Here is a 25,944-nt window from a genome sequence, read left to right on the forward strand (position 1 = left end):
GGGATCTCATCCATGGCATTACGATTGGAAATAAGCTTGGCACAACTTTTGTATTGTAAACATTTTATTTTTCAATTATATTACTGTATTAGATCTCGTATAACCCATGCTCATACGTGAGTCCGAAACGCTTGTGGAAAGGATAAAGGCGCATACGCACATAGAACCGCCAAACGACAAAGTACATATACAGGTTGAGTACATAGTCCATTACTAGGCCAAAAATAAAGATCAGGATAAAGGACTCGATCGGGGTACTGCAATAAAACGCCGCTGCAGTGCCTTGAGGAGAGTATCCCTTATCATTGACAGCGCCCCAACATTCTGCAGCGATATGTCCCTTGTTCTTTTCGAGTTGATAGGCCATGACACCGATACGTGCGGTTGCAAGAAATGCAATCAGCCATTGAATATAGACGAACAGCCTTGTCAGCATGTATGACCACTATTTAGATACAGAAAGAAGGGGAAAAAAAAAAAACGAGTTGAATTAGATAGGGGGACACATGCATGTATCTTTACATCACACTGGTCAAAATTATAAAGCCCATTTACATTGCAAAGGCCAAGGAAGGCAAGACCAGCGGTACCAGCTTGAAGGACTGAGAATCCAGCAAAAAGGAGTGCCATGAGCGTGGAAAAGAAATATGGACCCCAAAGGAAGAGTATTATAGCGCCAATGCCATTAATTGTCAACACCAATCCGGTGAGCCACATCGCGCCTCCTCGGAGAGGAAAACACAGACAACAATTGTTGCACCACATTTGTATAGAATTATCTCTTCAATTGTGTATGTTGACAGGATACAGCTTCACTTGAAGCGAAAACAATGAGTCAGAAAAGTGGTGAAAGGCGATTGATAGCTGTTAGAAAGAAACAATCAAATGTGCGGAGCAATGGGTGAATAAAAATATAGATAGATCGTTATGAGCGTAGTTTTTTTCCTTTTTTTTTTTTTTTTTGTTGAGATTAAAATAAGGTAGTAAAGGACAACTTTTAAGTGAAGTTGGAAGAGGAGAAAACGGAGAAGTGAAGCGGGTGAGGTTATTGGTAAATGAATGCTTCACTATTGAAATCAAAGAAAAATGAGAGGGAGAAATAAGTGGAGCGGCGAAGATTATGGCGTTCTTTAAGACTGCAAAAAAAAAAAAAAAAAAAAAAGAAAAAAAAAAAGTAAGGGATCACACTTGGAAGTAGGAGATCATGAAAAGAAGGTAGGAGAAGACAAGGGGGAAAAAGATTCGCAATGATCGTAAAAAATCACAATAATGCCGGGGTATTCATGATATTGAGGAAGAGAAGGAGAAGGCAAGAAGAAAAGAGTTGGGGAGTAATGTCCATTAGCATTATATAAAAAAAAAAAAAAAAAAAAAAGGGATGTTATATGTTTATAAACATGATAACTGTTGGAAACCAGGAGTCGTAGCCATGTGTGCATCGATAGACTGTCGAACAAACACTCTTGACTCTCTTTTTAAGAGGGATGACATTGTTTGTAAGAAAGTACCTGAATTGACTTGACGTGTGATCTACTTCATCCCAGTTAGTTGACTTCGTAATGACCTTATCCATTTAACAGCGCCTTTGTATTTTGAAAAACAAAGATCACAACATCGATTTGGACGTATATTTAGAGGGGCACAGACCAGCTGACAACAGAAAAGTGTGGCGTGTATGACAAGACTAAAGTGACAGAACGCGATGTGCCCCTATTTTCTGCATCCTCTGACCCTTGACCTGCATGGACTGGGTCGATGAAATCATCGTTGGAGTTACAAGCTTTCCTTCCTCCCCATCCAAGCAGACAATCCTTCGTTAAATAGTATTTATAATAGAGACCGATGGCGAACAAAAGCCCATTTTTAGCCATTCTTCTCTCACAAAAGAAAAAAAATAAAAAGCTCTTACAAGAACACACGATGTTGCTGAACATGTGCATGTAGAAGCAGTGCCTCTAATGTGGCGGGTCTTCGTCTCTTTGCATGAAACTATATTATCCATATTATCCTGGGAAATTATTAAACTAAAACATGTTGCTTTATTGATTTACAAATCATCTTTTTTCTTCACAGAGGTTCATCATCTCATCAGCTTTGCTTCACACCAATCATAAGGCTCCTCAAAGCAAAACAACGCCATGACAAACTCTGCTGCATCTGCCAGTACAACCAGCGCAGACAGCAACTCTGGGCGGTGTAAGGCCATTGCCATCTCCACCGGACAGCGATGCTCTCGCAGTGGCAAGCTCGACGGGTACTGCTCAGAAAAACATAAGCAGCAGGCTAATACCACCAACGGCCTTTGGGGAATCGGGCGCCAGCCAGGCGCGTCTCCATTCACGGACTCGGAGGGGGAATCTCATCCGGCCCCTACAGACACATCCAAAAAATCAAAGACTAGTAAGGCCCTCAAGGCCTTGGGTATAAAGAAAACTGCCGACGCCGAGGATATTGCAACCCCAGCTTCAGCTCCGGCACCAGTCCCAGTCCCAACCCCAGCCCCAACTTCAGCACCTGCACCGTCATCTGCCAATGCCCCATCGCATACTTCTGCTTCCAAAATAACTAAGGTTGAAAAGCCGTCTCCTGCTGCCAGGAAGGCGCCAACTACAAAAAAGAAGACAACAGCGCCCAGGAACACCAGAAGCAAGAAGAAGGTTATTGAATCCTCAGATGAGTTTGAGCCTGAATCTGATGATGACTATAAGCCATCTGATAGCGATGATTATGATAGTGATTCATACTCGGATGACATTGATGACGATGATGATGACGATGATGATGACGATGTAGACGAGCTTACAGGAAAACTAGCGTCAGTCAAAATCAAGTCCGGTGACCCTACCTTGCCTCCTTCTACCAACAATTCTTCACCACTCAGTACCAAGGTCAAACGCACAAAGTCTAAAATTTTCACTACTAATGCGGTCTTGGCTCCACCCAAGAACAAGACAAAAGCAACTTCAGTGGCGGGTCGTCCTACAGGTGGTTTTTGGGTGCCTGCACCACCTCCTGTAACAATCCCTGAATCCACAAAGAAGATCCTTGCGTCTGTAAAGGATCGACTGGGATTGGATGAGAGCACTAGCGATGTTGCTGCAGTGGGAGGATCCCAGACTGCTCAAGAAAAGAAATCTTCTGGATTTTTTAAATACCATGCCCGTGTGCACAACTACTTATTCTCAAATGATGATGATGATGATGTTGTAAACCCAGACTCTAAGCGTGCTGCTGTTAGGAGAATGTTCAAGTCATTTTTCCACAAGATGAAAGGATCTGACTCGGAGGGTGAAATTCCTTATCAAAAGCCCTTACCTCAGGTACCAGCTGGAAAAACAATTGGAAGTGGTCCTCAACCACGCAAGTCGCATGGTAGCGCCGTCAATTCAGTTATACAAGATATCCAGGATCTATCAATCAAATCAGAAGAAGATGAGGTTCCTAATCAATGCCATGGATTTAATTCTAATGGACACCGATGCAAACGCAAGGTCAAGCTGGATAGACCCATGGAGAAGGGTGAAGTGCTGATGTGCCATGACCATGAGGTGAATGAGGATGAGGAGGTTGTTGTTCATATCGAGGGCAAGGGAGGTGTATTATTGCAATGGATGGATCTTTCTGGTAAATACTTTTATGTTTTTCGCCTCACTTTTTGTGTGTATGTTCGTTTGTGCCTTCAAACCTATTTAAAAGATTCATGTTTACACACAATTATTTAGTATGGGTCAATCCCAACCTTCCCGATTATGTCCAAAACAAACTTCGGAGAGCCATGGAGAGGCCTGTCTCTGACACAGACAAACCCGGCTACATTTACGCGTACCAATTGATTGAAAGTAAGCTCCATTCATCATCTTTGTTCAGCATAAACCTAGACAAGTAGTATATCCCTAAATGCAGTTCCACTTTTTTTTTTTTTTTTTTTTTTTTTTTTTAATGCAGCACGTCTCACAGACACCCACACACTGTTCAAAGTTGGCCGCACTGATAATATTTTCCGCCGTATGAGTGAATGGTCTGACAAATGTGGCTCTCCTCCTCGTTTGATCGAAGTCTTCCCAGAGCAAGGATCTCTTGCACCCAAGGATGAAAGCGATCTGTCAGAAATAGCCACTAAGACTGCAGGTGATAATGAGGTGACTGGTCTACGATGCCGATATGCCCACAGGGTTGAACGATTGATTCATATTGAATTGAAGCCTTTTCATGACAAGGACCATGTCTGCGCATGCAAGACTAACCACCGTGAGTGGTTCAAGGTCCCACACCAACCTGGACTAAGTGATTCGCAGCAGATGAAGCAGGCGTGGGGTCAGATCCGAAGAGTGATTGTGCACTGGATGGCTTACATGGAGCATGTCTATGGGCCCGGGTAAGAACACCTGCTCCGATTCCCTGGCATAGCCATTATCAGTGCCATAGTCAAGATTTGTTCTATAGATTAAATTAAACCAGACCAACAATTATAATTGCACAATCATAATGTCTCTTTTGGGGTCCTTCTTTTTGAGTACATGTGACACATGAAGATAGACATCGTTTGTGTGCCAGGAGATTTCGGTCATAATTTCAGGGATCGATACTAAGAGTGGAACCTCAGCGAATAGTGAACAATGACCTTGCCAGACAGACAAGGATCATGAAAAAAGGATGGGATTATTCTTGAGGAATGCGTGGATGAGCAGAAAGTACTGGCGCAATTTGGATGAAGTTCAAATGTTTCTAAAAATTCATCTTTTCTAAATTAGATTCAGTTGATTAACAAGGCAGGCAATACAAGACAAGGTAAGCAAAGAATTGATCCTTAAGAGGGATAGGATATCAGGCCATCTCGGTGATCAGCGCATGCTGATCGAACGATGATTGGCTGGTAGTAAAATGGCGCCTTTGTGTGACTGAGAACCTGCTATCTGTCCGTTCGGGTATATACGATACGGAATTGCATTGCTGTGATGGCTCTAGCGAGCTTTCCTTTACGCAACGCGTAGTTTTGAAAGGGAAAAAAAAAGTGGCCTGATTGAGTATGCTGGTATGTTGATCATAGCTCAAGGAAATGGAATTTGTACACATTCGTTGAAAGCTGCACTCAGCCTCCTTGAATGGACTGTTTTCCGTGTACAAAAAGGAGGTTGGGCGATCCAACCGCTAATCTCTTTTTCAAACCAGCAACCGCATTCAAAAAGATCTCTTCACTCCATCTCTTTGTCACTATCATTATCACACCATTACCATCACCGACCATGACTAATATCAACACTGGTATGCTTCTTGGAATATGAGCAGGGCGAGAGTGTCCTCCACTTTTGGTTCATTGTAATTGTTAGATGTAACATTTCCCTGACTCGAGCATCATCTCATCTCACTCCTCTAACATGACTAGTTTACATTGCCGCTGTTGCACGCACTCCAATTGGCTCATTCAACGGCTCCCTTGCCTCCCTCTCTGCTGTCGAACTCGGTTCTATTGCTGTCAAGGGTAATAGCTACAAAAAAAAAAAAAAAAAAAAAAGGGTTTACAACCAAGTGCTTTGCCCAGATCTGATTTTTTTTACGCCAATAAATTTTAGGCGCCTTGGAGAAGGTCAATATTAAGCCCGATCAGGTTGATGAGTTCTACTTTGGAAATGTCTTGTCAGCAGGACTTGGTAAGTGTTTTCTTCGTACTCTACAAAGCAGAGAGCAATGAGATTGTTCATAGCGAAAATCATGGTTAAGTGCTGTGCTTCTTCACACAGTCCCTCTCAATCCTTCCCCAATTTTTTTTTTCCCATTATTCAGGCCCAACAAAAAAATAAATTCACGGTCTCATTTGATTCTTAGAAGGAAAAAAAGGGCCTGAACGTTTAGTACAATATCCTGTACTACTAAAGCTGTATGCGCTAGCCTTCTTGGAATAATGCTTTCTTTGTACTGATAAAAGGGTTTTTTTTTACCTTTGATAACTTAGGTCAAAACCCTGCAAGACAAGTCGCTTTGAGTGCCGGTCTTCCTCAGACGATCATCTCCACCACTGTCAACAAGGTCTGTGCTTCCTCTATGAAAGCAGTCATGCTTGCTACTCAAACCATCCAAACTGGTCAGGCCGATGTAAGTAAACTTGTTTTTTATATTATCTGTAGTAGGAGTAGTAATTGTATTTTAATTGCTCGTATTATTGTTTAAGATATAAAAATAGCTAAACTGCTTAATTTTTATTATTATTATTTTTTTAAGATCGTTATTGCAGGAGGTGCAGAGTCGATGACCAATGTTCCATATTATTTGCCCAAAATGCGCTTCGGTGCAAAGTATGGCCACCAGGAAGTCATCGACGGTGTTCAGAAGGACGGTCTCACTGACGTTTACAACAACTACTCTATGGGTGTTGCTGCTGAGGAGACTGCTGAAGAACACCAGATTTCACGTGAGGCTCAAGATGACTATGCAATCAACTCCTACAAACGCGCCCAGGCTGCAACCCAGGCTGGTCTTTTCAATAATGAAATTGTCCCCGTAGTCATCCCTGGTGCCCGTGGCAAGCCTGATACTGTTGTCTCTACTGATGATGAGATTACAAATGTATGATTTTTCAGTCTGTCAATTCATTGGGTTTATACTACAAGCCTGGCCATGGCATTTACCTGGGCACTTTTTTTTTTTTTTTTTTTTTTTTTTTTTTTTGGTAGCTCAACGAAACCAAGCTTCGTGCAATGCGTCCTGCATTTAAGCCTAACGGCGGCACGGTAACTGCCCCCAATTCTTCACCTATTTCCGACGGTGCTTGTGCTATCGTACTGATTTCTGGACAGAAGGCTCGCGAACTCAACATTCCAGTCTTGGCTTTGATCCGTGGATCTGCAGATGCTGAACAGGACCCATCCAGATTCACAACTGCTCCTGCACTTGCTATCCCCAAGGCTATCAAGCGCGCTGGCATTACATCTGAACAAGTTGATTTCTATGAGATCAATGAAGCATTTTCGGTTGTTGCCTGTGCCAACATGAAGATCTTGGGTCTTAACAGTGATAATGTCAACGTTCACGGAGGAGCTGTTGCTTTGGGTCACCCCCTTGGATGGTATGTCTTGTATAATCTTGACTTGGGACATATTAATTCAAACTGATCTTGCAAACGAGCGCCCTTTTTTACAAAGTCTACGAATCTTACAATTAACTCTTTCTTTCTCCCCACCTTTTTTTTTTTTTTTTTAAAAAAAAAAAAAAAAAAAAAAAAAAAATGAAAACAGTTCTGGTGCTCGTGTTATTGCAACCCTTGTTAATGTTCTTCAACAAAAGAATGGAAAGATTGGTGTTGCTGGTATTTGCAATGGTGGCGGTGGAGCTTCAGCTATTGTAATTGAGCGTGTTAGCGAAGATCACGCCAAGTTGTAGATATCCAAATAAAGGATTTATTATTATTACAATTATTATTATTATTAGTGTTATCATCATCATCATTATTATTATTCTCAGAGATTAATCTTCGCCATATTATCCCCTAACGACGACCTCTCAATCTCTCAAACTCTGCATCAATGGTGTTGTCGCCAAGTAGTGTATGATGCCCTCCTCCGACATTTGCTCCACATTCAGGGCAACGCGATTGCTCCATCGCCATTCCACACTCCCCAATTACATACTAAAAAAAAAAAAAAAAAAATAGATATGGTCAACTCTCTTTGTGATGACAGAGTGGTCTGCTCATTTGGAGCTGCAAATGATATCAAAAATTTAGACTTACTGTATGGCCATTAGGACATCGGTACCAGCGTCCTGTTCCATGCAAGGTTTGCTCCACAGCCCTGATCAGCTCTATTTTTTCCTCGTCTGTCACTGGTGTATAGATACTTTCACCTTTCGCGCTCGTGACTGCCAAAACCATCTTCTTCATGATGCTCTCTGCCTTTTCATTGCATTCAGGTCGGATACCAAGAGGACAGTTAGTCTTAATCTCCTGATACTCCTCCATGAACTCCGCTTGTAGTTTGTCAGCCTCCTCAAGCCTTTGTGTCCTACTGTTTTCTTCAGATGGCAAGGGTTTCCGACCTAACCACTCTGCTCTTTTACAAATCAACTCCATGTGCATAATGCGGGAGTATGCAACACTTCTTTCATATTTACCGTTCAAAGCTGCTTCCTTGAACTTGATAGCATGAAGACTTGCGCATCGAATCAAATCTCCAATAAACCAGTACCAGCCTGATGAGGTACCAACTTTCTCAAGCACAGCAAGCGCAGAACCAAGGATAAAGATCAAAGCGTTAGTGCATTCCTGCAGCGAATCTACAAATGATGAGCCGCCGTGTCCGTCCCGAGGAAGGCCACATTCTACAATACAGGCCTGGACCACATCTGAAGCAGTCTGAGCGCCTTCAGGAATATGTTCTTGGATCGCAGAGCCGGTTTCTGGGCTGAAAGAAGGTGCAGTTTTTATGCGGTACAAATGGGAGACTGCAGCATCAAACAGCCGTTTCGTAGGTGATGCACAAGATTGTTTATAAATCTTCTTGAAACCATTTAATGATCTTATGGTTTCATCGATCAACTTCCGCCATCCTTTCTCATGCTCTTCTGAAATGCCATAAATAGCAATGGCGCCAACGTCGCTATTTGGAAACGCAGCCAAGGGAGCAGAGTACTTCCCAAGGAGACAGGATGTCTCTGGCGGAGGCTCATTAGGCTGTGGAGGGTCATTATGCAGTCGAGAAGCAGGTGCTGCGAGTGATTTGATAAACTCTTCACGATTCTGATCCATACGAGCTTGAGCCACATCAAATCCCTGCTTTGCTTCTTTCATCGCCTTAGCTTGTTGTACCTGAAACTTTTTTGATCGCTGAGACAGCTGTGCATACTTGATACGACGCCCATAGCGGTAGATCCCAGTGATAGGTTTGCGACAAAGAGTGCAAGCAACCTGAGCAACCTCTTCACCTGGAAGGCTCTTCGTGTCAAGGTAGGTCGTCTCGCCAGTCCTCTGATCTGTAGTTACCCGATAGTAATTCTGCATCTCCATCATACCATCAAGGCTTGAGGCCGTCAAAGCGTGCCCACATTTCATGACCAGAATGGGATCCTCGTTTACGTCGGTCTCATCCAGAGATTGTTGCATAATTACATCAACAATCATCTCCATCGTCTTTGGGTTCTTGCATTCGACGCAGAACTCCTTGCTTGGGCATTTTTCCCCACAAATAGATGGACAGCGATGACCGCATTGCAGTGCCTTTTCGCAGCGCTTGTTGCAGGGAAGTCGATCACAGGGTGCGCCACAAGGCATGTTGCATTGACCTTCATGGCGACAAGCCCAAGTGCAACGCTTACAACAGGCAGCACATGGTTTATCGCATTTCTCCTTGCATGTGAAGTGATCACATGCAATCTCGCATCTCTCCCCACAAGGCGGACAGGAAGTTCCTTTATGACATTTTGTTGCGCACGCATGTCCGCAGAACTGATTTTTGCCGCATTTGGTAAGGCATTTGCCATGGTTGGTCCGTACGACCACCACGGGCACAGGCAGTCTATCTTCCTTGGCCTTGGGATCAGCGGAGGCCTTCTGGCACTCTGAGCATGGCCTAGTACAGGAATGTCCACATGGGAGGTTACATTTGCAAGGCGCAGCGCACGAAACCAACGATGGGTCTCGATAACATTCCATGGTCATTTCGTGCTCGCAAGTTGGCAACTTCCGTGTGACTCTGACTCTGCAGACAATCTTTGAGGGGTCTTTGGCTTCCCAACAACGTGGCTGCTCATAAATATGACCGCATGGGAGGACAAGAGGTGCTACTATCTCCAAACAATTGCCACATTTTTCGCCGCATCGCTTCGGGCATACATGTTGACAAATTGGATGAAGACGTGGGCAAGCCTCAAAACACTTGACAAGCAAATGCTCCATGTCGTCCGGGTGGCCTATTTTCAAAGAATGGAAACGAAAGCAGAAGTTAATATGATATCGTAGGACAAATTCAATAATAAAATACATCAGATATTTCTGGTATCGTGGGCTCACAATGTAAGGGGCAGACATGTCCACAAGGCATGTTACTCCCGCATGATAAGGTGCAGCCTCCATTGGGTGAAACAATCTTGAATCCATCAGGCTCTGTTACGATGTTTTGAGCCTCCGGATGGTTCTTGCAGACGAGCGGGAAACCGTCTCCAATGCGATCATATTGTTGCAATTCTCGCATTATTTGTGGCCAAATCCCCTTTTTCGCGTTCTCCATAAGGCCTGCGTTGCCAATGATATACATCCCATGCTGAGCTCGCGAGAGAAGGACGTTCGTGCGATTAGGAGACTTGAGAAAGCCAATAGAGCTAGATCCTGTCAAAGTCCCGTTATCGTTGACATTGCTGCGAACAAGAGATATGATCACAATCTTTGCCTCTTCTCCCTATCATAGCAAATAAGCAATGTTACAGATCATCCATAACAATCAGCTGCCATTCAAGGTATGTTTAAAATAATAAACGAGAAGGGTATCATTGTTAATACGAGCTTGTACCTGGTAATTGTCGATTGTACGCAAGGTGAGGTGACTTTGTAATCCAATTTTTTTGATACCAACATGTTCATTGATACCAAGGCTGGAAGTAGTATTCCCTTCTCCCTTTTCTTCGTCTTTCATATCCAACTGTTCCTGATCGCGCTCATCAATCATGAGCATAAAACTTTGTCGGAGTTTATCTCTGAGCTTCGATAGCTGACCGAGGTAAGGTGTCAAGACAGCAATGTCTCCTGGTTTATCATATCCATTTTTGATGAGGTACTTTGCTAGTGCTTCGATCATGTTGACTTCAAATGAATTGGCGAAGGATTGCATACCGTATTCGTCCTTGCTATCTTCTGCGTGTTGATGGTCCATGAAAAATAGGTTTGCACCTAAACCATTAACAGGAGGATATTGGAAAACTCTCTCTCCATCTACTAGATGCGGGTATAGCGTATTCCTGATTAGACTAGAGATCTCGGGCCGCATGCGTCTCTGAATAGTCAAATGTGACATTGGCAGAGGATTGGTCGCAGTGACTAGACGCTCGAACAAAGACTTATCCAAATTATAGTTTTGTCCAATCGCAGACTCCGTTGAGAGGTTATAGGTCTCAATGGAAGGGCGTAGCTGGAGGTGATCGCCGATGAGAATCAAATGTTGAGTCGAGACAGAGAGAGTGGCCAGGATATGTGATTCTAGGACCTCCCCTGCCTCCTCACAGATGATAATTTTGGGTGCGACAGCGCTTATCAAAGTCTGGTGCTTGGCCGCTCCATTGGTTGTCATCCCGATGACATCTGTTTCTTTGAGAATACCCCGACGAATGTCATCAAAGGCATCACTTTTAAGTTGATCTGCTTTCTCAATTTGCTGCAAGAGATTTGATAATTCATGCACCATTGCCTCCTGTATCTCTGGCCTCCATTTCTCTTGTAGGCGTTCTCGCTCTTTTAATGACATGTCCCATATATTGCCTGTAAGCAAATGGATGGGACGGTTCGTGTCTGGGATATGGTGCAATATTGGGCCACGCGGCCTCAGTCGTGAAAAGTTCGAGTCAAGCGCAGCAAACTTGTTGGAGCCTGCTTGCACCTGGCTTCTAAAATCCTCTATGAGTTTTTCGTTCGCTTTCCTTTTATCTTCGATATCAACTCCAGAGATCCATCTCTTATACACTCCACCAACTTTCTTTCCTCCTACAACTGTAAATCCATCATCAGCTAATTCATCGTCGTCCCCTTGGTAACCTGGCTGTCTGTCAAATTGCTCAAACAGATCAGGATAGCTTACAAAAAGGTAAGGCTCAACATATTCCCATTCCAGTTCCTCAGAGCGGAGCGCCTTTTCCAGCTTCTTGACCTTCTCGCAGGCATTTTCCCAAGCTACATGGGCTGTACGAAGGGACTGTCGAACGCCAAAAGAGCGATCGCGACTTTTCATTAGGCTCTCTAGATTGTAATCCTCCAGTCTTTCAGACTTAGACCGAGCTCCTACTCGAACGATTTTCGTTATTTTTTTGTCAAGCAAGTGCTCCAAGAATTGGTCTAGCGCGTGATTCGTGTAGCAGATACATAGAATCGGTCCACAGTTCATGGCGGTTTTGTTATGTAAAAGAACTTCCATCAAATCAACACCAATCTTAGTTTTTCCGGTTCCAGGAGGTCTAGAGCGAGGTATGGTCATAACTGTCAGTAAAAATCAAATATGAAGCGTCACTTCTGTCTCAATAGAGAAAGGATCATATGCATGAATTAATGGCAGAAAAGAAGTAAAAAAAAAAAAAATTACCCGCTGATCAATGCTACCTCCCGACATAAAGTCTCGACCAAGGCTTCGGCTTGGGTGTCATCGAGAGTACTGTATCTCTGTAGGGCACGCTTAGAGTTCATGATAGAGTTGGGGTCAGACACATCCAACCGTTGCTGTTGGCCATTTAATACTACGGACAGATCAAATGTGAATCCTGGGGCCCGAGAATACAACGGCGGGTCGACGAGGACATTTCCAGATTGTTGCATAACTGTTTCGTCTGCTTTGCTTGGTGCAATGTACTTTCCAAAGGGAAGGGAGGCTGGCATACAGAGTTGAAGTGCTTTCAGAATAGGTCTATACGATTCGAAGAAACCACCCATAGACTCAACAAGGAACCACTGTTCTTGACTGGGTTGAGTAGTAGTAGATCTGATTATGGTGATGTATTGAATGGGATCAGCTAGGGAGATGTGAATATGGGCAAATTTCTCATCTTTTGCCAGGTCATCTGTTTCCCGTCTTGTAATAACTCCCAGAATCATTTGAAACGGTAATCCATCATCATTCATACGGTCCTCTATTCGCCGGGCAATACACACAAGGGCTCCCTTCATCAGTCGGCGACGCGATCGTTCCCAAAATTCCATTCGTCGTTTCTTGGGAGAGTCTACTACTTGTGGCGGTTGTGCAAAAGCAACTTCAACAGAACCGCTGAGTTGTTTGGTGCATGCCAGGCCCATAAACTGGACATTGCCATAGACGTTCAGACTGACGTTATTGTCAAGGTGCTTCCGCAATTCCTTTTGCTTTAGCAAGAGTCCTTCTTGGCCTTTTTTAATCCTTTCCAGTGCAGACAAAAATCCCATCACACCTTTCCGCAGAGAATCCATTAAATCCTCGCGGTAAAGACGAAAATGAATGTCCAATTGTCGCCTCCAACCTGGGGGTATAAAATGTGGCGCATCCGGAATATCATTTGAAGGTAAGAAAGGTGGGCGATAGCAGATGATCTCGCTCATAGTCGGAAGCAAGGTGATTTGCGATATTTCAGTCTTATCGTTGTCATGACGTGGTCCATCCTTGGAGAGATGTCCTGGAGGATCATAAGCCATGGCAAGGTTTACCATATTTGGGCCGCGAGCCCTGTTTGCTCGCTTTTCCAAAAGATTTGTAATAGAATCAATGGATTCGATAGTGATATCTTGTGCATCAATGATGATTTCTTGGAGCCTATTGACCTCTCTTGTCAAAATTTCATTAGTGAAGCGACTCTCGGAGGAATTTTCAGTGACTAAAACACAACACTCTTGTTGGCGTTTCAACTTCTTCACAGTCTCTGCCATCTCAACTCTTGCATCTTTAGTGCGCTTAATCAGCTGGTAGACAAGGCGTGTGATCGCTAAAAGTGCACACTGCAGAGATGCGACTCGACAGATCGAATCATCTGTCTCAAGTAATCGTTGACCTCCAGCGCTATAGTCTCTGAGTGATCGTCGTTCCAAGAGTTTATCCATACAGGGTAGGACACCTTCTGTCAGAAACTGCCTGTGATGCAGGTATACCATGGAGTAAATGACGCCAGTCTCACTGGTCATAGTTGATAGGCAAACAGATTCCCGAGTTAAAACCCCGATCAGTGGGAGAATCACATATTGAAATGACAGGACGCTTTTCTCGCATCCTGCATCCACATGCATAGGCATCAATATGAGCTCCTTGAGCCTGGCTAATCCCTGACGGGAGGATAGGTCTGTAAGAATATTTGATGTGTCGACTGAGTGATGGTTGGATAGGTTGAGAAGGCATGAGTTTACAAATGTTCGGATTTGACGCTGGTCATGGAAGGCCTTAAAATCTTGCTTACGAAGGATGAAGCTTGCTATGTGTTGGGCTTTTTCTGCTGCTGGAGCAGCGACAATGATGTCGTCAGTGCCTTCACTCGCAATTTGATGAGTGGTTGGTCGCCTAGAGCTGACAATCTGGGCTCTAGCCTCATCGTCGAATCTGCCCCGCCCTCTATGGCCACCGTGGCTTGATCCCATAGCCAAATCTCGTCCTCTTCCACCATCGTGATGGCCACGATTACTTCCTCCTCCCCTTCCCCCACCTCTAGCCGTGTTATGTCCTTGAGGTCCTTGGCCTCGTCCTCTGCCAGATTGACCATTGACGCCTCTCATGGCTCTTTCCATGCCTGAATGTGGTAAAGCGACAAAGTAATGCCAAAGTATAATGTTAGTGTGTGGTTTCCTTCCAGGTAGGAACCAAAATTCTTAATGACAGACTTACTTGGATCTATTTCAAAAAACAATATCGTACGAATATGTTTTGTTGTTTTTATGGCGCTTTTGAGCGAATGTTATGAGGTGGATGTAAAGAAGAAAAAGAGAAAGAAAAGGAAAAAAGGCAAAGATCTTGAATGCTTTATTATTTGTTGACTTTGTGATTTGTTGATTTAGTGATTTGTTGATTTAGTGCTGTGTTTTTTTGATCTTGCCACACCTTGGCCTGGTGCATTGATCGTTCTTTTGCATGATTTGAGACACAAATACACAGCAGCACCTGCATCATTTGTATCATGCACACACAAGGGGAGTTGGCGAAGCACATGCTTGGCGGGGGGTACAAAACACATTTTGCCACCTGATGGTGGTAATTTTCTGGTACGCAATGACTTTTTGCAATGTCTCAGAAATTCACATATCATATTTATACTATGGTGCCATTTATCACACTTTGAAAGTCGACAGGAGCTGCTTGGAAATAGAGGGATGAGATTCTACGATATATTTCCCTTCGAGCGTACTGCTCTAGTTACAGATAGAAGAAGAGCCAAGGAAATTATAATAATAATAAAAAAAAAAAAAAAAAAATGCATTGAATTTTAAAGATTTCTATGCAATCCATTGGTCCAACATCGCCTCCAGATCCGCCAACTTTGTTGGTTTGCTCAAATATCCATTCATGCCACTGGCAAGGCACTTCTCTTTTGTCGACGGCACAGCACTCGCTGTCAGAGCAATGATTGGGATACTAGCTGCAAACGTTGAAGACAAACCCATGCTTCTAATCTCACTGGCCGCATCGAAGCCACTCTTGACTGGCATTGCACAGTCCATCAGGATCAAGTCAATTTTAGCTTGCTTAGCTGGTACATTAGGTGATGAGTTATCTGGGAGGAGATCTGCAGCAGCAGCGACGTTGTTCATTAATTCAACTGATGGAGATGCAGATGCTTTTGTAGTCGCTGCAATTGTTTCAAGCGGGACAGTTGACTGCGAGGATGAGGCAGACGAGATCGAGGATGCGCTCGATACATTAGCTGGTATAGAAAGAGCCGAAAGAGAAGTAGATACCATGGCCTGTGAAGCAGACGTGTCCGAATTGACAGATACAGGAGCCTTGTCCGCCGCTGAGGACGCTGTAGAAATTAAAAGGAAGTTCAACAATCTTTGGTCAAATCCATGGCTCATATTCTGATCGTTCTTTGGAAATATCATTATACAACTTTCAACGCTCAAATGAAATGATAGGAGATTTGAATAAAGGCGGTGGTGCTAGATTACTCTGTAGTTCCGTCTTCTCCATCTTGCATTGACGTGAAAGTTGCTGTGGACGATGACGATAATAATGGATATTGCCATACCTCTAATTCCAGGGTGACTGCTACTGTCACTATTTTCTTCTCCTGCAGCCACGTCCAAAAGGGTGCTACTGCTGGTAGGTGAGGATGTTTGGTTAAGCATCTCAACTTGGGCCTTGATAATATCAACTGCTACTTGACCATCGCATGCAGATTGTGTATCATATCCGAGTTTCTGAAGTTGGTATTGCACAACCTAAACGTTCAAGACCAATTGGGAAAAAAAAATTCACTAACTGCGGCTTCCAAATTTTCATAATCTGCTGGCTTCTGGAACATACCCTCAAATTAATAATATTATCCTCAACGCAGAGAACACATTTGCCTTTACGCTCTCTTTTGCCGGCGGCTGCACGTGCAGCTCGACTGCTGAAAGCTGGATCATTGCTCAAAGATTTAACAGAATCATCTTTAGCCGTTCCTGGCTTTTTAACTAATGATGCCCCATTGACGTTGCTATTCCCTGCAAGGCTCTCTGCAGCAGCCTTCATACGCAGCCTTCGTTGTATTGCAAGGGCAGGTGACCGCATTGGCGGGTGATGTTGACCTGATGGCAGTATCCCATTAGCCGCCGCAGCTTCATGAACGCGAGCGGTTGGAATAGGGTGCTCGCTGTCAATATTGCCGCTGCTGCCAAGGTTGGCTGAAAGAGAGGGCCGCCTCATGGATGCGTCAACATCTCTATCACAGATCGCGGGCGCAGATTCGGGAGTGTTCTTGTTGCAGTCGTTGTCTCGCTCATAGTCACTCGACACGAGACTGACATCCTCATCTACTGAGATGATTCGGCTTTCTGGATAATTAACGGTAGGGGAAATATTTGCGTCGTTGCAGTTAATTTCCAGGCAAGAGTGATGGTCAGTTGGTTGTTCAGGAAGTTCGTGAGGCGGGTTTTGAGTCAAAGCTGATTGCTTATCCTGTATGGTCCCTGTGTTGAAGGCATCAGGGCTTGGATTTGTTATGTCTCGGATGTACGGTGCATGTGAGCCCAACATCTGTAGGCACTCGACTACTCTATCAGCTTTGACAGGTTTAACAATGTACCGACATTGAATTGTCTGCTCCAGACCTCCTGCACAAATACGCTTCATCATGTCCTTGGCCAGATATCGTCCTTGGGGGGATGAGAATACAATCAAAACAATAGAGAGCACCAAGTCCTTGTAGCGTCCACCCAACTGTGCTTCTGCCTTAGCTGTGTCATTTCTCTGCTTGAATAGCAACCCAAGTTGTCTAGCTGTCTCAATCGTAGCCTCGGCATTAGCAGGTCGTGTACAAAAGAAAAAATGTGCATTAGGTCGATAATTCGGAGCTAAAATGACTCCATCCGATCCAAGCAGATCCCTTGGGCGCTCCCGCTCATCCTGCACAACATGATCATAGCTCTCATACAGCTTCACTTGAACGTTTTGTTGATTCAGGATAGTACCTAATAGGTGTCGTGACTCAGGGACTGACTCCACAACGACAACACGTGTCTCAGATGCGATCTCAGGCGCCAGCATGAGACGAACAGATGGTCCGCGCTGTAGATAAGGTGTCTTAGCAGTAGCTGTAGAGGATGGAGAGTTAACGATGAGGATTGGCCAAGTAAAGTAGAAAGTCGATCCTTGCCCAACATTTGAGGTTACTCCGAGAATACCGCCGTTCATCATGACCAAATGTTTACTGATAGCAAGACCTATGACATGGTAGTAATAAGAATTGATCATGTTTAGTCTAAACCTACTACAACAGTTTCTCACGCAAAAATAATTCATTATGCTCCCAGTAGGAACATGCCTCTAAAGCCACAGCCTTGATTACACATCACCATCAATCATATGGCAGTCCATTCTTTTCATTATTTGATAAGAAGCTACAGAAGGATATTACTCTGGAGTCCAACACTTCAAAATGAACACTTACCAAGGCCAGTGCCTCCGAAGCGTCGAGTCATGGATTGGTCGTACTGTGCAAAGCTCTTGAAGATATGGTTCTTCAAAAAGTCTGGGTCAATACCAATGCCTGTATCTTCCACCTCGAAGCGTAAGGTAGCATTTGTTACTTGTGCATCCGGCGGGAGTGGCACATTGAAAAGTTGTTGCTGATGATTTCGCTCCTGTTGAGGTTGATGATCGTCTTTTTGCCGTAGCCTTGACTGTTCTTTGGCTTGATCATCATCTTCACTGGCGTCGTCCTTGATTAGTGAGCAACGAGCAAGGACCTTCCCGGCAGCAGTAAACTTGACAGCGTTACCAATCACATTCATAATTACTTGCTGTAGTCTATCTTCATCTGTCCAGATAACGTTATTGTCTTGCTGTAACAATTCTTCCAACCACTCCAAATCATCGCTTGGTTCCATGATTAAGTCTACTTCCTTCCGGCCTGCCTTGTCTGCGAAGATCCGTACAGACTGTTCTATAATCTCCAGCAGTCCAGGGCACTCCTTAATGCTAAGGCTCATTGCTCCTGCCTCAAGTTTTGCAGTGTCCAGTAGATCGTTAATTACTGACAAAGCGACATCACTCGTGATTTGCATGATCTTGATCATATCGCGTTGTTCTCCCGTCAAGTTTCCGTCCGTGTCTTCAAGCGCACTCAGTGCACCTACGATTGCTCCAATTGGCTATAGTGTTGTTTTACACATCAAGTATATACGTGGCAGCATATTAATTTAAGAAAATATATCATGTATGTGTTTTCTTCTTTTATAAGGGACATGGATGTCCCTTTTGATCCATTTGTGGAATGTAAACTTACTGTACGAAGTTCGTGACTTGTATTAGCCAAAATCTGTGATTTAGCTTCGTTAGCGGCGTGAGCAGCTTCCATTTCAACCTGTTGTGACTTCTTCATTTCCCACAAGCTTGCGTGAGCAATCGCCATAGAGATTTGATTTCCTGTCTGTTCAAATAATAGCTTCTCACTCTGAGTCCAAACTACCATATCTGCATCCCGCGAAGCCAGGAGATAACCCCAAATTCTGCGGTTATAGATCAGAGCCACACTAATGAAACTCTTTGATCCAAAGATCGGATGCTGCTGAAGTGTGACATGCCTCATCTCACTAGCCATGTCATGATCGCTTCCAATAACATGTGTTTCCTGGACCTCTAGGCCCTTCGGGAGTAAATGATCTATAGATGTTGACATCTTGGGTTTTCCCACACGAACAACCTCAGAGACCGCTCGGATCCAATGTTGTCCTGTTTCCTGGTCCACTTTACGGAACCGACAAATACGAATAGCATTGCAACGGATCACTTTGAATAGCTCTTTAGAAGCTGTATCCAAAATTTGAGGAAGCGAAAGGCCGCTCCTAATACGAACAGAGACTGAATATATTAGCTGTTTCATCTCAAGAGCATGGCGCTGCTCGCGGATCAACTCATGCCGAAGATCGGAGAGGCGGATTGTCGACCGTACGCGTGCCAATAATTCCCGAGTTGAGAAAGGCTTGACTAAGCAGTCATCCGCACCAAGATCCAAACCCTCAACGTTTGCTTCTTCACCTGCACGTGCGGACAGTAGGATGAAGGGTGTCAACATTGTTGCACTATCACTACGGAGTCGTTTTAGTAATTCGTATCCATTCATGTTTGGCATCGCAACATCTAGACCACAAAAGGATAGCATTAGTGCCAATATACTGCGAGCTATGCACTTTTTATACACGAGATAAAAACAGAAACGAGAATTAAAAGAAGAAAAGAAAATACCACTCAATACAAGATCAATTCGTTTGCCTTGCTGCAGTCTCTCAGAGATGAGTCGGATCGCGTCCAGACCGTCCACAGCACAACGGACCCTGAATTCTTTACCCAAAATCTCGCGTAGATATGACCGCATGTCATTGTTATCGTCTACAATGATGATATATCCTCTTCTGGAGCGAACTTTTGGCAACATGCACATGTTATCTCCTGGCTCCTGCTCAAGTCTATCCATCTGGTCTTGGATCCCATATACGCTACCATCGTTGCCGCTGGCGTTGATTTGAGGATTTGCTTCACTATCATCCTTACTCAGGATCTCTGTTACAGGGGCCTTAGGATTTTGAGCGGAAAAGGATGACTGACGAGGCGCAATTTGAGTGCTAATCTTGGTCAACGTATTCTCTGGTACTGTTACATCTCCGCATACTGGAGAGTCGATGAGTATCTTTGTCAATTCTGTTTCTTCCATGTTCAAGGTCGATACTTCATATTCGGTGTTGATCTCTATGGAATCCTGTCGGTCGCGCATGTAGTCGGCTCCAGTATGGACCATGTCGTCGTCGTCATCTTCGGGTTTCTCCTCTTCGGTTGAGTCTGTTCCAGAGGTTGTTAGTGTAGATCCGGGAAGAGCCTTGTAAGCGATCCATTGAGTCGCTTCCTCGATATACATGGAGGAATCAGTCTTATTGTTTATAGCTCCATCCTTGGCTAGCTTCGGTGGGTCCTCAATTTCCATAGAGTCCCCTAATTTGACTTGAGAGCAAGGGTGGTGTTCTCTTCCGGCAGGGATCCACAGGTGGAAACATGACCCTTTTTCCAGTTCAGACGTGACCGATACTGCCCCTCCATGAACTTCTGCTAACTCCTTTACCAAGGAAAGGCCAATGCCGGTGCCTTCATGTGAACGTGATTGCTTGTTCTCGATTCGGTTGAATCGGTCAAAAAGCGTGGGTAAGTATTCGGCTGCAATACCAACGCCTGTATCTATTACATCCACAGCAACTCCATTACGGCCATTTTTGTCTTTGCACGGGTACTGATGTACAGTGACAGAGCCTTCCCACGTATGCTTGAATGCATTTCCGATTAGATTGAGGAGAACACCACTCCACATAGCCTGATCTACCCAAAAGCCTCCCGGAATATCATCCAAGCTCTCGCAATTGATGTTATACTGTAGCCCGAAGCCACGGGCTACACTCTCAAAATTTGCTGATACTTCACGTGTAGCTTTAGTAAGATCCGTCTCTTCAAAAATAGCGTGACCTTTTCCTGCTTCAATTCTGGAGAACTGAAGTAGCATGTTGACCAGCTTGAGTAGTCGTCTTGAATTCCTCCGTACCATTTCTAGGTTTTGGCGTATTGATGTGTTCTCTGCTGTCTGCCCCAACGCATCGTCTAATGGTCCAAGCATCAATGTCAGTGGGGCTATGTGTGTTGAGGAAAGATAGAGGAGAAGAAGAGTTAGCATTAAAGTAAGATTTTGGTCAATTTTTACGCGCCACATGTCTTTCGCTATATGGACGTATAAAAAACGTTATATGAAAAATAGCATTTGGAGTATACTTCGTAGTTCATGGGAGATATTCTGGAAGAACGAGATCTTAGCTTTGTTTAACTCAAATAATGCTTGTGCGCTCTTTCGCTCTTCCTCGCGTGCTCGCGCAAAATGCAACAGTGATGCAATATTTGCCACCAAAAGCGCCAAAAAGTCCAGGTATTGATCATCCAGCATCTGAAAAGGGTTGATACCGACGATTAATATAGTCGTGATCCTTGACTCCAGTACAGAAGGGTTCTCCAGAATTGGTAACAGTAACGCTCTCGCAAGATTGTGAGTGGACTTTGGTAAAGTCACTAATCGAGGAATACCATCGGCTAAGACGGAACGGACTGGCCATGTCCATGGATCATCATATATTGGATCCGAAGGATCGAGAGGCTCGTATTCTTCAGGTGTGATGAGAAGCGAATCCGGGATATGTCTTGTCGAGGTGGCTTTTGAGAAGGTCCTTTCGGTCGTGCCACTATAACTCGCCGCCTCTAAATTTCGATCAAATGATGTGCTACACAGGGTCGCCATCTGTGGCACTCTCCGTGCTTCTTTTTTACCTGGAGAAATACCAGTAAAAAAATGTGAGCGGATCAATCTAACTTTGGTTCTAACAGCTGCACTAATCTTACTATCGCTACTACCCAAAGCAAAGTCCAAACCCTCCTGATCCAGCTCTCCTGAGAATAAAGGTATACCTGCATGGGTTCCTAACGAAAGGAAGTCTTCGTGCTTTGATGGATTTCCTCCAGTTGCACTTTCAAGAGCTGAAAATGTAGCTCCTGAAATGGCATTAGCGGGAGATGCGGTTGAAGGTGAATTGCAAGTCGCTTTGGAAGGATTTGACGAAAATGTTCCATGAGAAAGTTGTGGCTCTTTTAGTATCTCTTCGGTCTTGTACACGATTGAAAATGGGGTATCGGGATTATTGGATTCACGGAGTATGGATGTGATCATCGAGTAGGCACCAGTAATGGACTGAATAAGGGGTGCTTGTTTGCTAAACTGATTCAATGTTGATAGTCGGCGCTGATTGAGTATAGACTGTGTGACTTCCTGGACTAGAGCCAGAACTCCTCCTACAGAGCCGTCCTGCATGAAGATTGGTGAAAAGGTGAAGTCGAAATAGCATTCTTCTTCATACCCCTCACTGAAGTGGAACAAGTATTAATACATACAGAATGTTAGGAGAAATGATGAAGAGACATTGATAAAAAAAAGAAGATATTCAAGTGAGGTAGGCGGAAGGCTATATATCAATACTGTTGTTTTTGTTTTTGTTTTGTTTTGTTACCGATTAAGATCAAGACGAAGCGCTTTATTATTAGTGCTACCGCGACGTTCTTTATGGACCTGAGTCATCAGGGGTGCTATTATGTCCCAAATCTCGCTCCAGACTGCTATTCCGGGCGCACCCAAGGCTTTATAATCAAGTGCAGAAATATGTTTAGTTAAGGTCATTCATTCCCAAATATCAAACGCAGATTTCTCATGTGCAAACGCGAATAACGAAGCAATCATCAATACGGCTATATGCTGCAAGCCAAAAAAAAAAAAAAAAAAAAAAAAAGATACAAAACCGTTGTTTGAGCGCTTACCAAGGGGATGCTTCTGTTTCAATATCGGCCGCCAGGGCTATTTTGATCCAAGAGAGCAAGAGGGTAATAGAGAACAAACAATAAAAAAAAAAGAAGAAGAAAAAATAAGCATTAATACAAATAAGCATAGCTAATTTAAACATGACGCGCCAGGGTCAAAAGCGCAAAAGTCTGTCTTGCCACGGATGGACTGTATGAAAAAGACAAAAAAGAAGATGATCGAATTGATTTGACTCGCAACAAAATTTCTGGCTCTCAATGCTTTTTTTTTTGTCCGCTCATTTCAACTGCGATCAACCTCCAATATCTACCCAGACCATCATACTGAAAAGTGCAGAAGGATAGAGAGATTCGACAAATTTTTGTGAATCAAAAAAAAGGTGAGGACTCGACTTTTTTAAGTCATCATTCAGTCAAAGCGCATAAATATTAATAGGGAAAGATTGATAACAACAATCCAAAGGTACACAAATAACGCGCCAGTATGATATGTATTTGTAACTTGTTTATACACATTTGATCATTCCACTTCTTTTTGAGCAAGAGAACAAGAGAAACGAGAGCAATTTCTTTTCCTATTTTGTCTAATGTTTTCGCCTCTCTCCTTGACTTTTTGTCAGTTTGCAACACCAAATAAATTCATTCCTCAATTTTAAACTTTTTTTCGACTGATCCTCGGGAATGCCATCATACCCAACTCACTCAATTTTTTATGCTCTTCAACAGACATTTTTCTTTGTTCGGCTTTGCATTCCTTCTCGCCAAAGCACGCACATGCTCACACACCCAGACCAAAAAAAAAAAAAAAAAAAAAAAGATGCGCATTGTGCATTGATTGATCTGTCACCCCTTGAGGAGACGCTCATGTGTATCAAAGGAAAAAAAAAAAGGGGGGGGAGGGGGGAGGGGGAGGGAAATGTCTCATCCAAAAACGAACAAACAGTCGTTAAACCAAGATCATGGTCACCCTTGTTTTCCCCACAATCAATTCTCGCATGATAGGAGTTACTGCGCCGACAATACATTGGTCACCGCTTCAAGGAAGCAATGCGCTTCAACTTTCAACCAGACCAATTAGAGGGATTTTGTTGATAACTAAATAAAAACTTACATCGTTGTATAAAAACTGACGACTTTCTCCCCAGTAAATTGCCAGAGGTAATGAAGATTGCAATACGAGTTGGAGCATTGCTGTCAGTTCTGTAGGCCATGATGGTCGGGGTCCTAGTTCTGTCAGACTCCAATCTTTCTTGTTAACCAAAGACTCGACCGATTCTTCCATTTCGACCCTGGATTCAACTACATCTTGTAGTGGGTTCAAGTTGAGCATCGAGGATATACCCGCTCGTGCGTGTGGGATCGACAGCTTTGGGTTCACATTGCTGCCACTCTTTCGGTCTCCATCTAAATTGGCACTCATGGGATCGCTACCATAGCTGTCGCTGCCACTTCCATTCATGCATGACTCGTTAGTCCCATGGTCATCCATCTCGTCCTTTGTATTTCCAATAGGGCCTCTTCTATGATCGAATGGCGATGTATGGCAAATATGTCCATCTTGAGAGGCATGCTCCTTGTGTGATCCCACGTTGGACAGATGCTCACCCTTGTTATACAGCGGTGCAAAACCGAAAACAGTCGCCCTCGGCTTGTCTTTGCGCCCAATTTCTGCGACTCCATGCTGCTGATGCTCAGCCTTTTCTTTGACCTGGTTTGAATCCGGATATTGATCATGTACTACATAGTGCCCGGGTGTTTTGGTCGTGTTGGGTGAGGGCGTAAAAAAGGTTGTGGATAGTGGTGGGGATACTAAACCCGACTTCATATTAGACCATCCATTTCCAACAGTGCTTGTTGCGTCAGTAAGCGGCTTCACTGTAGAAGGGACAGCAACATGTTCACCAATGTCTACCCTGGCTACCGTAACAGCAGGCTGAGGTAAATTTTGTTCTGCTAATGGACCAGTTGTTACAAGAGTTGGAAGAGAACCTCCATCATTATTTTTGCAATCTTTGCCATTGCTTCCAAGATTTACGCCCACAGTTGTGGTAATATTGTCTGGGGAGTTGAGGATATGTATCCTATGGTCACGAGTCGTTGGTTGCAGAAACGGATCAACTTCTTTATTCGATGGGAGCAATAAAGCTGATGTGTCTGCTATTGGAAATGTTGATGTGCTGTTGTGGATCACTGGAGGTGGGCATAGGACGGTTTTGAAGGGGACTGCGACCTGCTCTACATTGGCTGGTTGGTTGGGCGGGTTCATTGAAAGCTGGGTGACAGTGGGATTAGGAACAGATGAAGCCAGGGCATAGATGGTTGGAGCAGTGGTTGACGGGAGACAAAGGTCACAAAGGTTAGGGTGAATGATAGTTAGTTGCTGCTGTAATGAGTTATTCGTGCTGTTCTCGAGTTCATAATTGGTCTTCTCTTCTGATGGTTGCCATACGTCTCCAGTGTGAGATTCATTAAGCTGAACGCATTCATGCTCTCTCTCCTGTTCCTTTCGGTGGGACAATTGACTCTGTACTAATGGCTGCTGTTGGAGGGCAGGCGTGTCGATGGTATTTCCTATTGGAACCGTTGCCTGCAAGTCGTTGGAGGCATCGCTATAGTCAATACTATTGCGATCATTATTACCAACATTGTTACTCTTGCTATTACCATTATGGATGGTGCTACTGTTACTGTTACTGTTGCTGCTACTGCTACTGCTACTGCTACTACTACTGCTACTGTTATTGCTACTATTGTTGTTAGTATTGTTGCTATTATTGTTGTTGACTTCAAAGAGTTGACTTTCTTCATAGTCGGGTGCGGTAGTATAGGACTGAATGCTGTGAATGGAAGCAGCCTCCATGTCAATGTCGAATGAGTCCGATGATGTACGCATGGCGGCTGTGAAGTAGGAGTCAAATAGGAGACGAGCCTCTTGGCCACAGTTGCTGCAGTTCTTGTGCAGCTGTTGTCGTGGAGGTGTGAGTCAGCAGGGTGGCGATTGTTATACTGGTAGTAATAGTAGAACTGATCTGGCTTGGGCTGTGGTAAGTAGGTCTCCCACGTTTGGATAGATGTGGTCTGCTGACAAGGCAGAAGAGGACTTGCGACAAGAAGGGAAAAATAAATAAATAAAAAAAAAGGTTAAGAAAGCAAGAAAGAGAGTAAGAGGGAGAAGGAAAGAGAAGGATTTTATTCAAGCTCTCCGAGGAACACAGCAATT

General features: G+C 43.9%; 5 protein-coding genes across 5 annotated transcripts; 2 read left to right on the plus strand and 3 right to left on the minus strand.

Annotated features, from left to right (window-relative positions):
* Positions 1–40: 40 nt before the first annotated feature.
* On the minus strand, positions 41–966 carry BCR41DRAFT_317912 (hypothetical protein). The gene is made up of 2 exons (XM_022021298.1): positions 556–966; positions 41–445 (listed from the first exon to the last, which is right to left on the minus strand). The coding sequence occupies exons 1-2, from the start codon at positions 763–765 to the stop codon at positions 89–91; spliced, it is 567 nt and encodes a 188-aa protein (XP_021884980.1). The 5' UTR covers positions 766–966; the 3' UTR covers positions 41–88.
* Positions 967–1,879: 913 nt separating this feature from the next.
* BCR41DRAFT_383736 (meiotically up-regulated gene 113-domain-containing protein) lies at positions 1,880–4,482 on the plus strand. The gene is made up of 3 exons (XM_022027493.1): positions 1,880–3,624; positions 3,723–3,839; positions 3,946–4,482. The coding sequence occupies exons 1-3, from the start codon at positions 2,139–2,141 to the stop codon at positions 4,377–4,379; spliced, it is 2,037 nt and encodes a 678-aa protein (XP_021884981.1). The 5' UTR covers positions 1,880–2,138; the 3' UTR covers positions 4,380–4,482.
* Positions 4,483–5,243: 761 nt separating this feature from the next.
* BCR41DRAFT_376645 (Thiolase, N-terminal domain-domain-containing protein) lies at positions 5,244–7,374 on the plus strand (the record flags this gene model as incomplete). The annotated part of the gene is made up of 7 exons (XM_022027058.1): positions 5,244–5,262; positions 5,384–5,479; positions 5,571–5,648; positions 5,951–6,090; positions 6,217–6,561; positions 6,669–7,060; positions 7,230–7,374. The coding sequence occupies 7 exons, from the start codon at positions 5,244–5,246 to the stop codon at positions 7,372–7,374; spliced, it is 1,215 nt and encodes a 404-aa protein (XP_021884982.1).
* A 40-nt stretch (positions 7,375–7,414) lies between these two features.
* Positions 7,415–14,626, minus strand: BCR41DRAFT_383738 (hypothetical protein). Its single transcript, XM_022027494.1, has 6 exons — positions 14,520–14,626; positions 12,270–14,424; positions 10,494–12,144; positions 9,998–10,382; positions 7,724–9,897; positions 7,415–7,621 (listed from the first exon to the last, which is right to left on the minus strand). Exons 2-6 carry the CDS (start codon positions 14,420–14,422, stop codon positions 7,481–7,483), a joined length of 6,504 nt encoding a protein of 2,167 aa, XP_021884983.1. The 5' UTR covers positions 14,423–14,424; positions 14,520–14,626; the 3' UTR covers positions 7,415–7,480.
* Positions 14,627–15,104: 478 nt separating this feature from the next.
* Positions 15,105–25,884, minus strand: BCR41DRAFT_331922 (hypothetical protein). The gene is made up of 10 exons (XM_022021824.1): positions 23,836–25,884; positions 22,725–22,761; positions 22,421–22,547; positions 21,141–22,276; positions 19,578–21,002; positions 18,619–19,472; positions 17,782–18,484; positions 16,155–17,554; positions 15,877–16,069; positions 15,105–15,651 (listed from the first exon to the last, which is right to left on the minus strand). Exons 1-10 carry the CDS (start codon positions 25,615–25,617, stop codon positions 15,125–15,127), a joined length of 8,184 nt encoding a protein of 2,727 aa, XP_021884984.1. The 5' UTR covers positions 25,618–25,884; the 3' UTR covers positions 15,105–15,124.
* Positions 25,885–25,944: the final 60 nt, after the last annotated feature.

This window comes from Lobosporangium transversale (genome assembly GCF_002105155.1).
Source record: "Lobosporangium transversale strain NRRL 3116 chromosome Unknown BCR41scaffold_4, whole genome shotgun sequence".
In the NCBI taxonomy this organism is placed as follows: Eukaryota; Fungi; Mortierellomycota; class Mortierellomycetes; order Mortierellales; family Mortierellaceae; genus Lobosporangium; species Lobosporangium transversale.

Coding starts and splice junctions, on each gene's coding strand:
- BCR41DRAFT_383736 (XM_022027493.1), top strand. CDS start 2,139: ATGACAAACTCTGCTGCATCTGCCAGTACAACCAGCGCAGACAGCAAC. Junction 3,625..3,722: donor GCAATGGATGGATCTTTCTG/GTAAATACTTTT, acceptor ACAATTATTTAG/TATGGGTCAATCCCAACCTT. Junction 3,840..3,945: donor CGCGTACCAATTGATTGAAA/GTAAGCTCCATT, acceptor TTTTTAATGCAG/CACGTCTCACAGACACCCAC.
- BCR41DRAFT_317912 (XM_022021298.1), bottom strand. CDS start 765: ATGTGGTGCAACAATTGTTGTCTGTGTTTTCCTCTCCGAGGAGGCGCG. Junction 446..555: donor CCTTCCTTGGCCTTTGCAAT/GTAAATGGGCTT, acceptor GTATCTAAATAG/TGGTCATACATGCTGACAAG.
- BCR41DRAFT_383738 (XM_022027494.1), bottom strand. CDS start 14,422: ATGGAAAGAGCCATGAGAGGCGTCAATGGTCAATCTGGCAGAGGACGA. Junction 12,145..12,269: donor GAGGTAGCATTGATCAGCGG/GTAATTTTTTTT, acceptor ACCTCGCTCTAG/ACCTCCTGGAACCGGAAAAA. Junction 9,898..9,997: donor ACATGTCTGCCCCTTACATT/GTGAGCCCACGA, acceptor CTTTGAAAATAG/GCCACCCGGACGACATGGAG.
- BCR41DRAFT_331922 (XM_022021824.1), bottom strand. CDS start 25,617: ATGCGTACATCATCGGACTCATTCGACATTGACATGGAGGCTGCTTCC. Junction 22,548..22,724: donor GAAACAGAAGCATCCCCTTG/GTAAGCGCTCAA, acceptor TTGATTATAAAG/CCTTGGGTGCGCCCGGAATA. Junction 17,555..17,781: donor CTTCGGAGGCACTGGCCTTG/GTAAGTGTTCAT, acceptor ACCATGTCATAG/GTCTTGCTATCAGTAAACAT.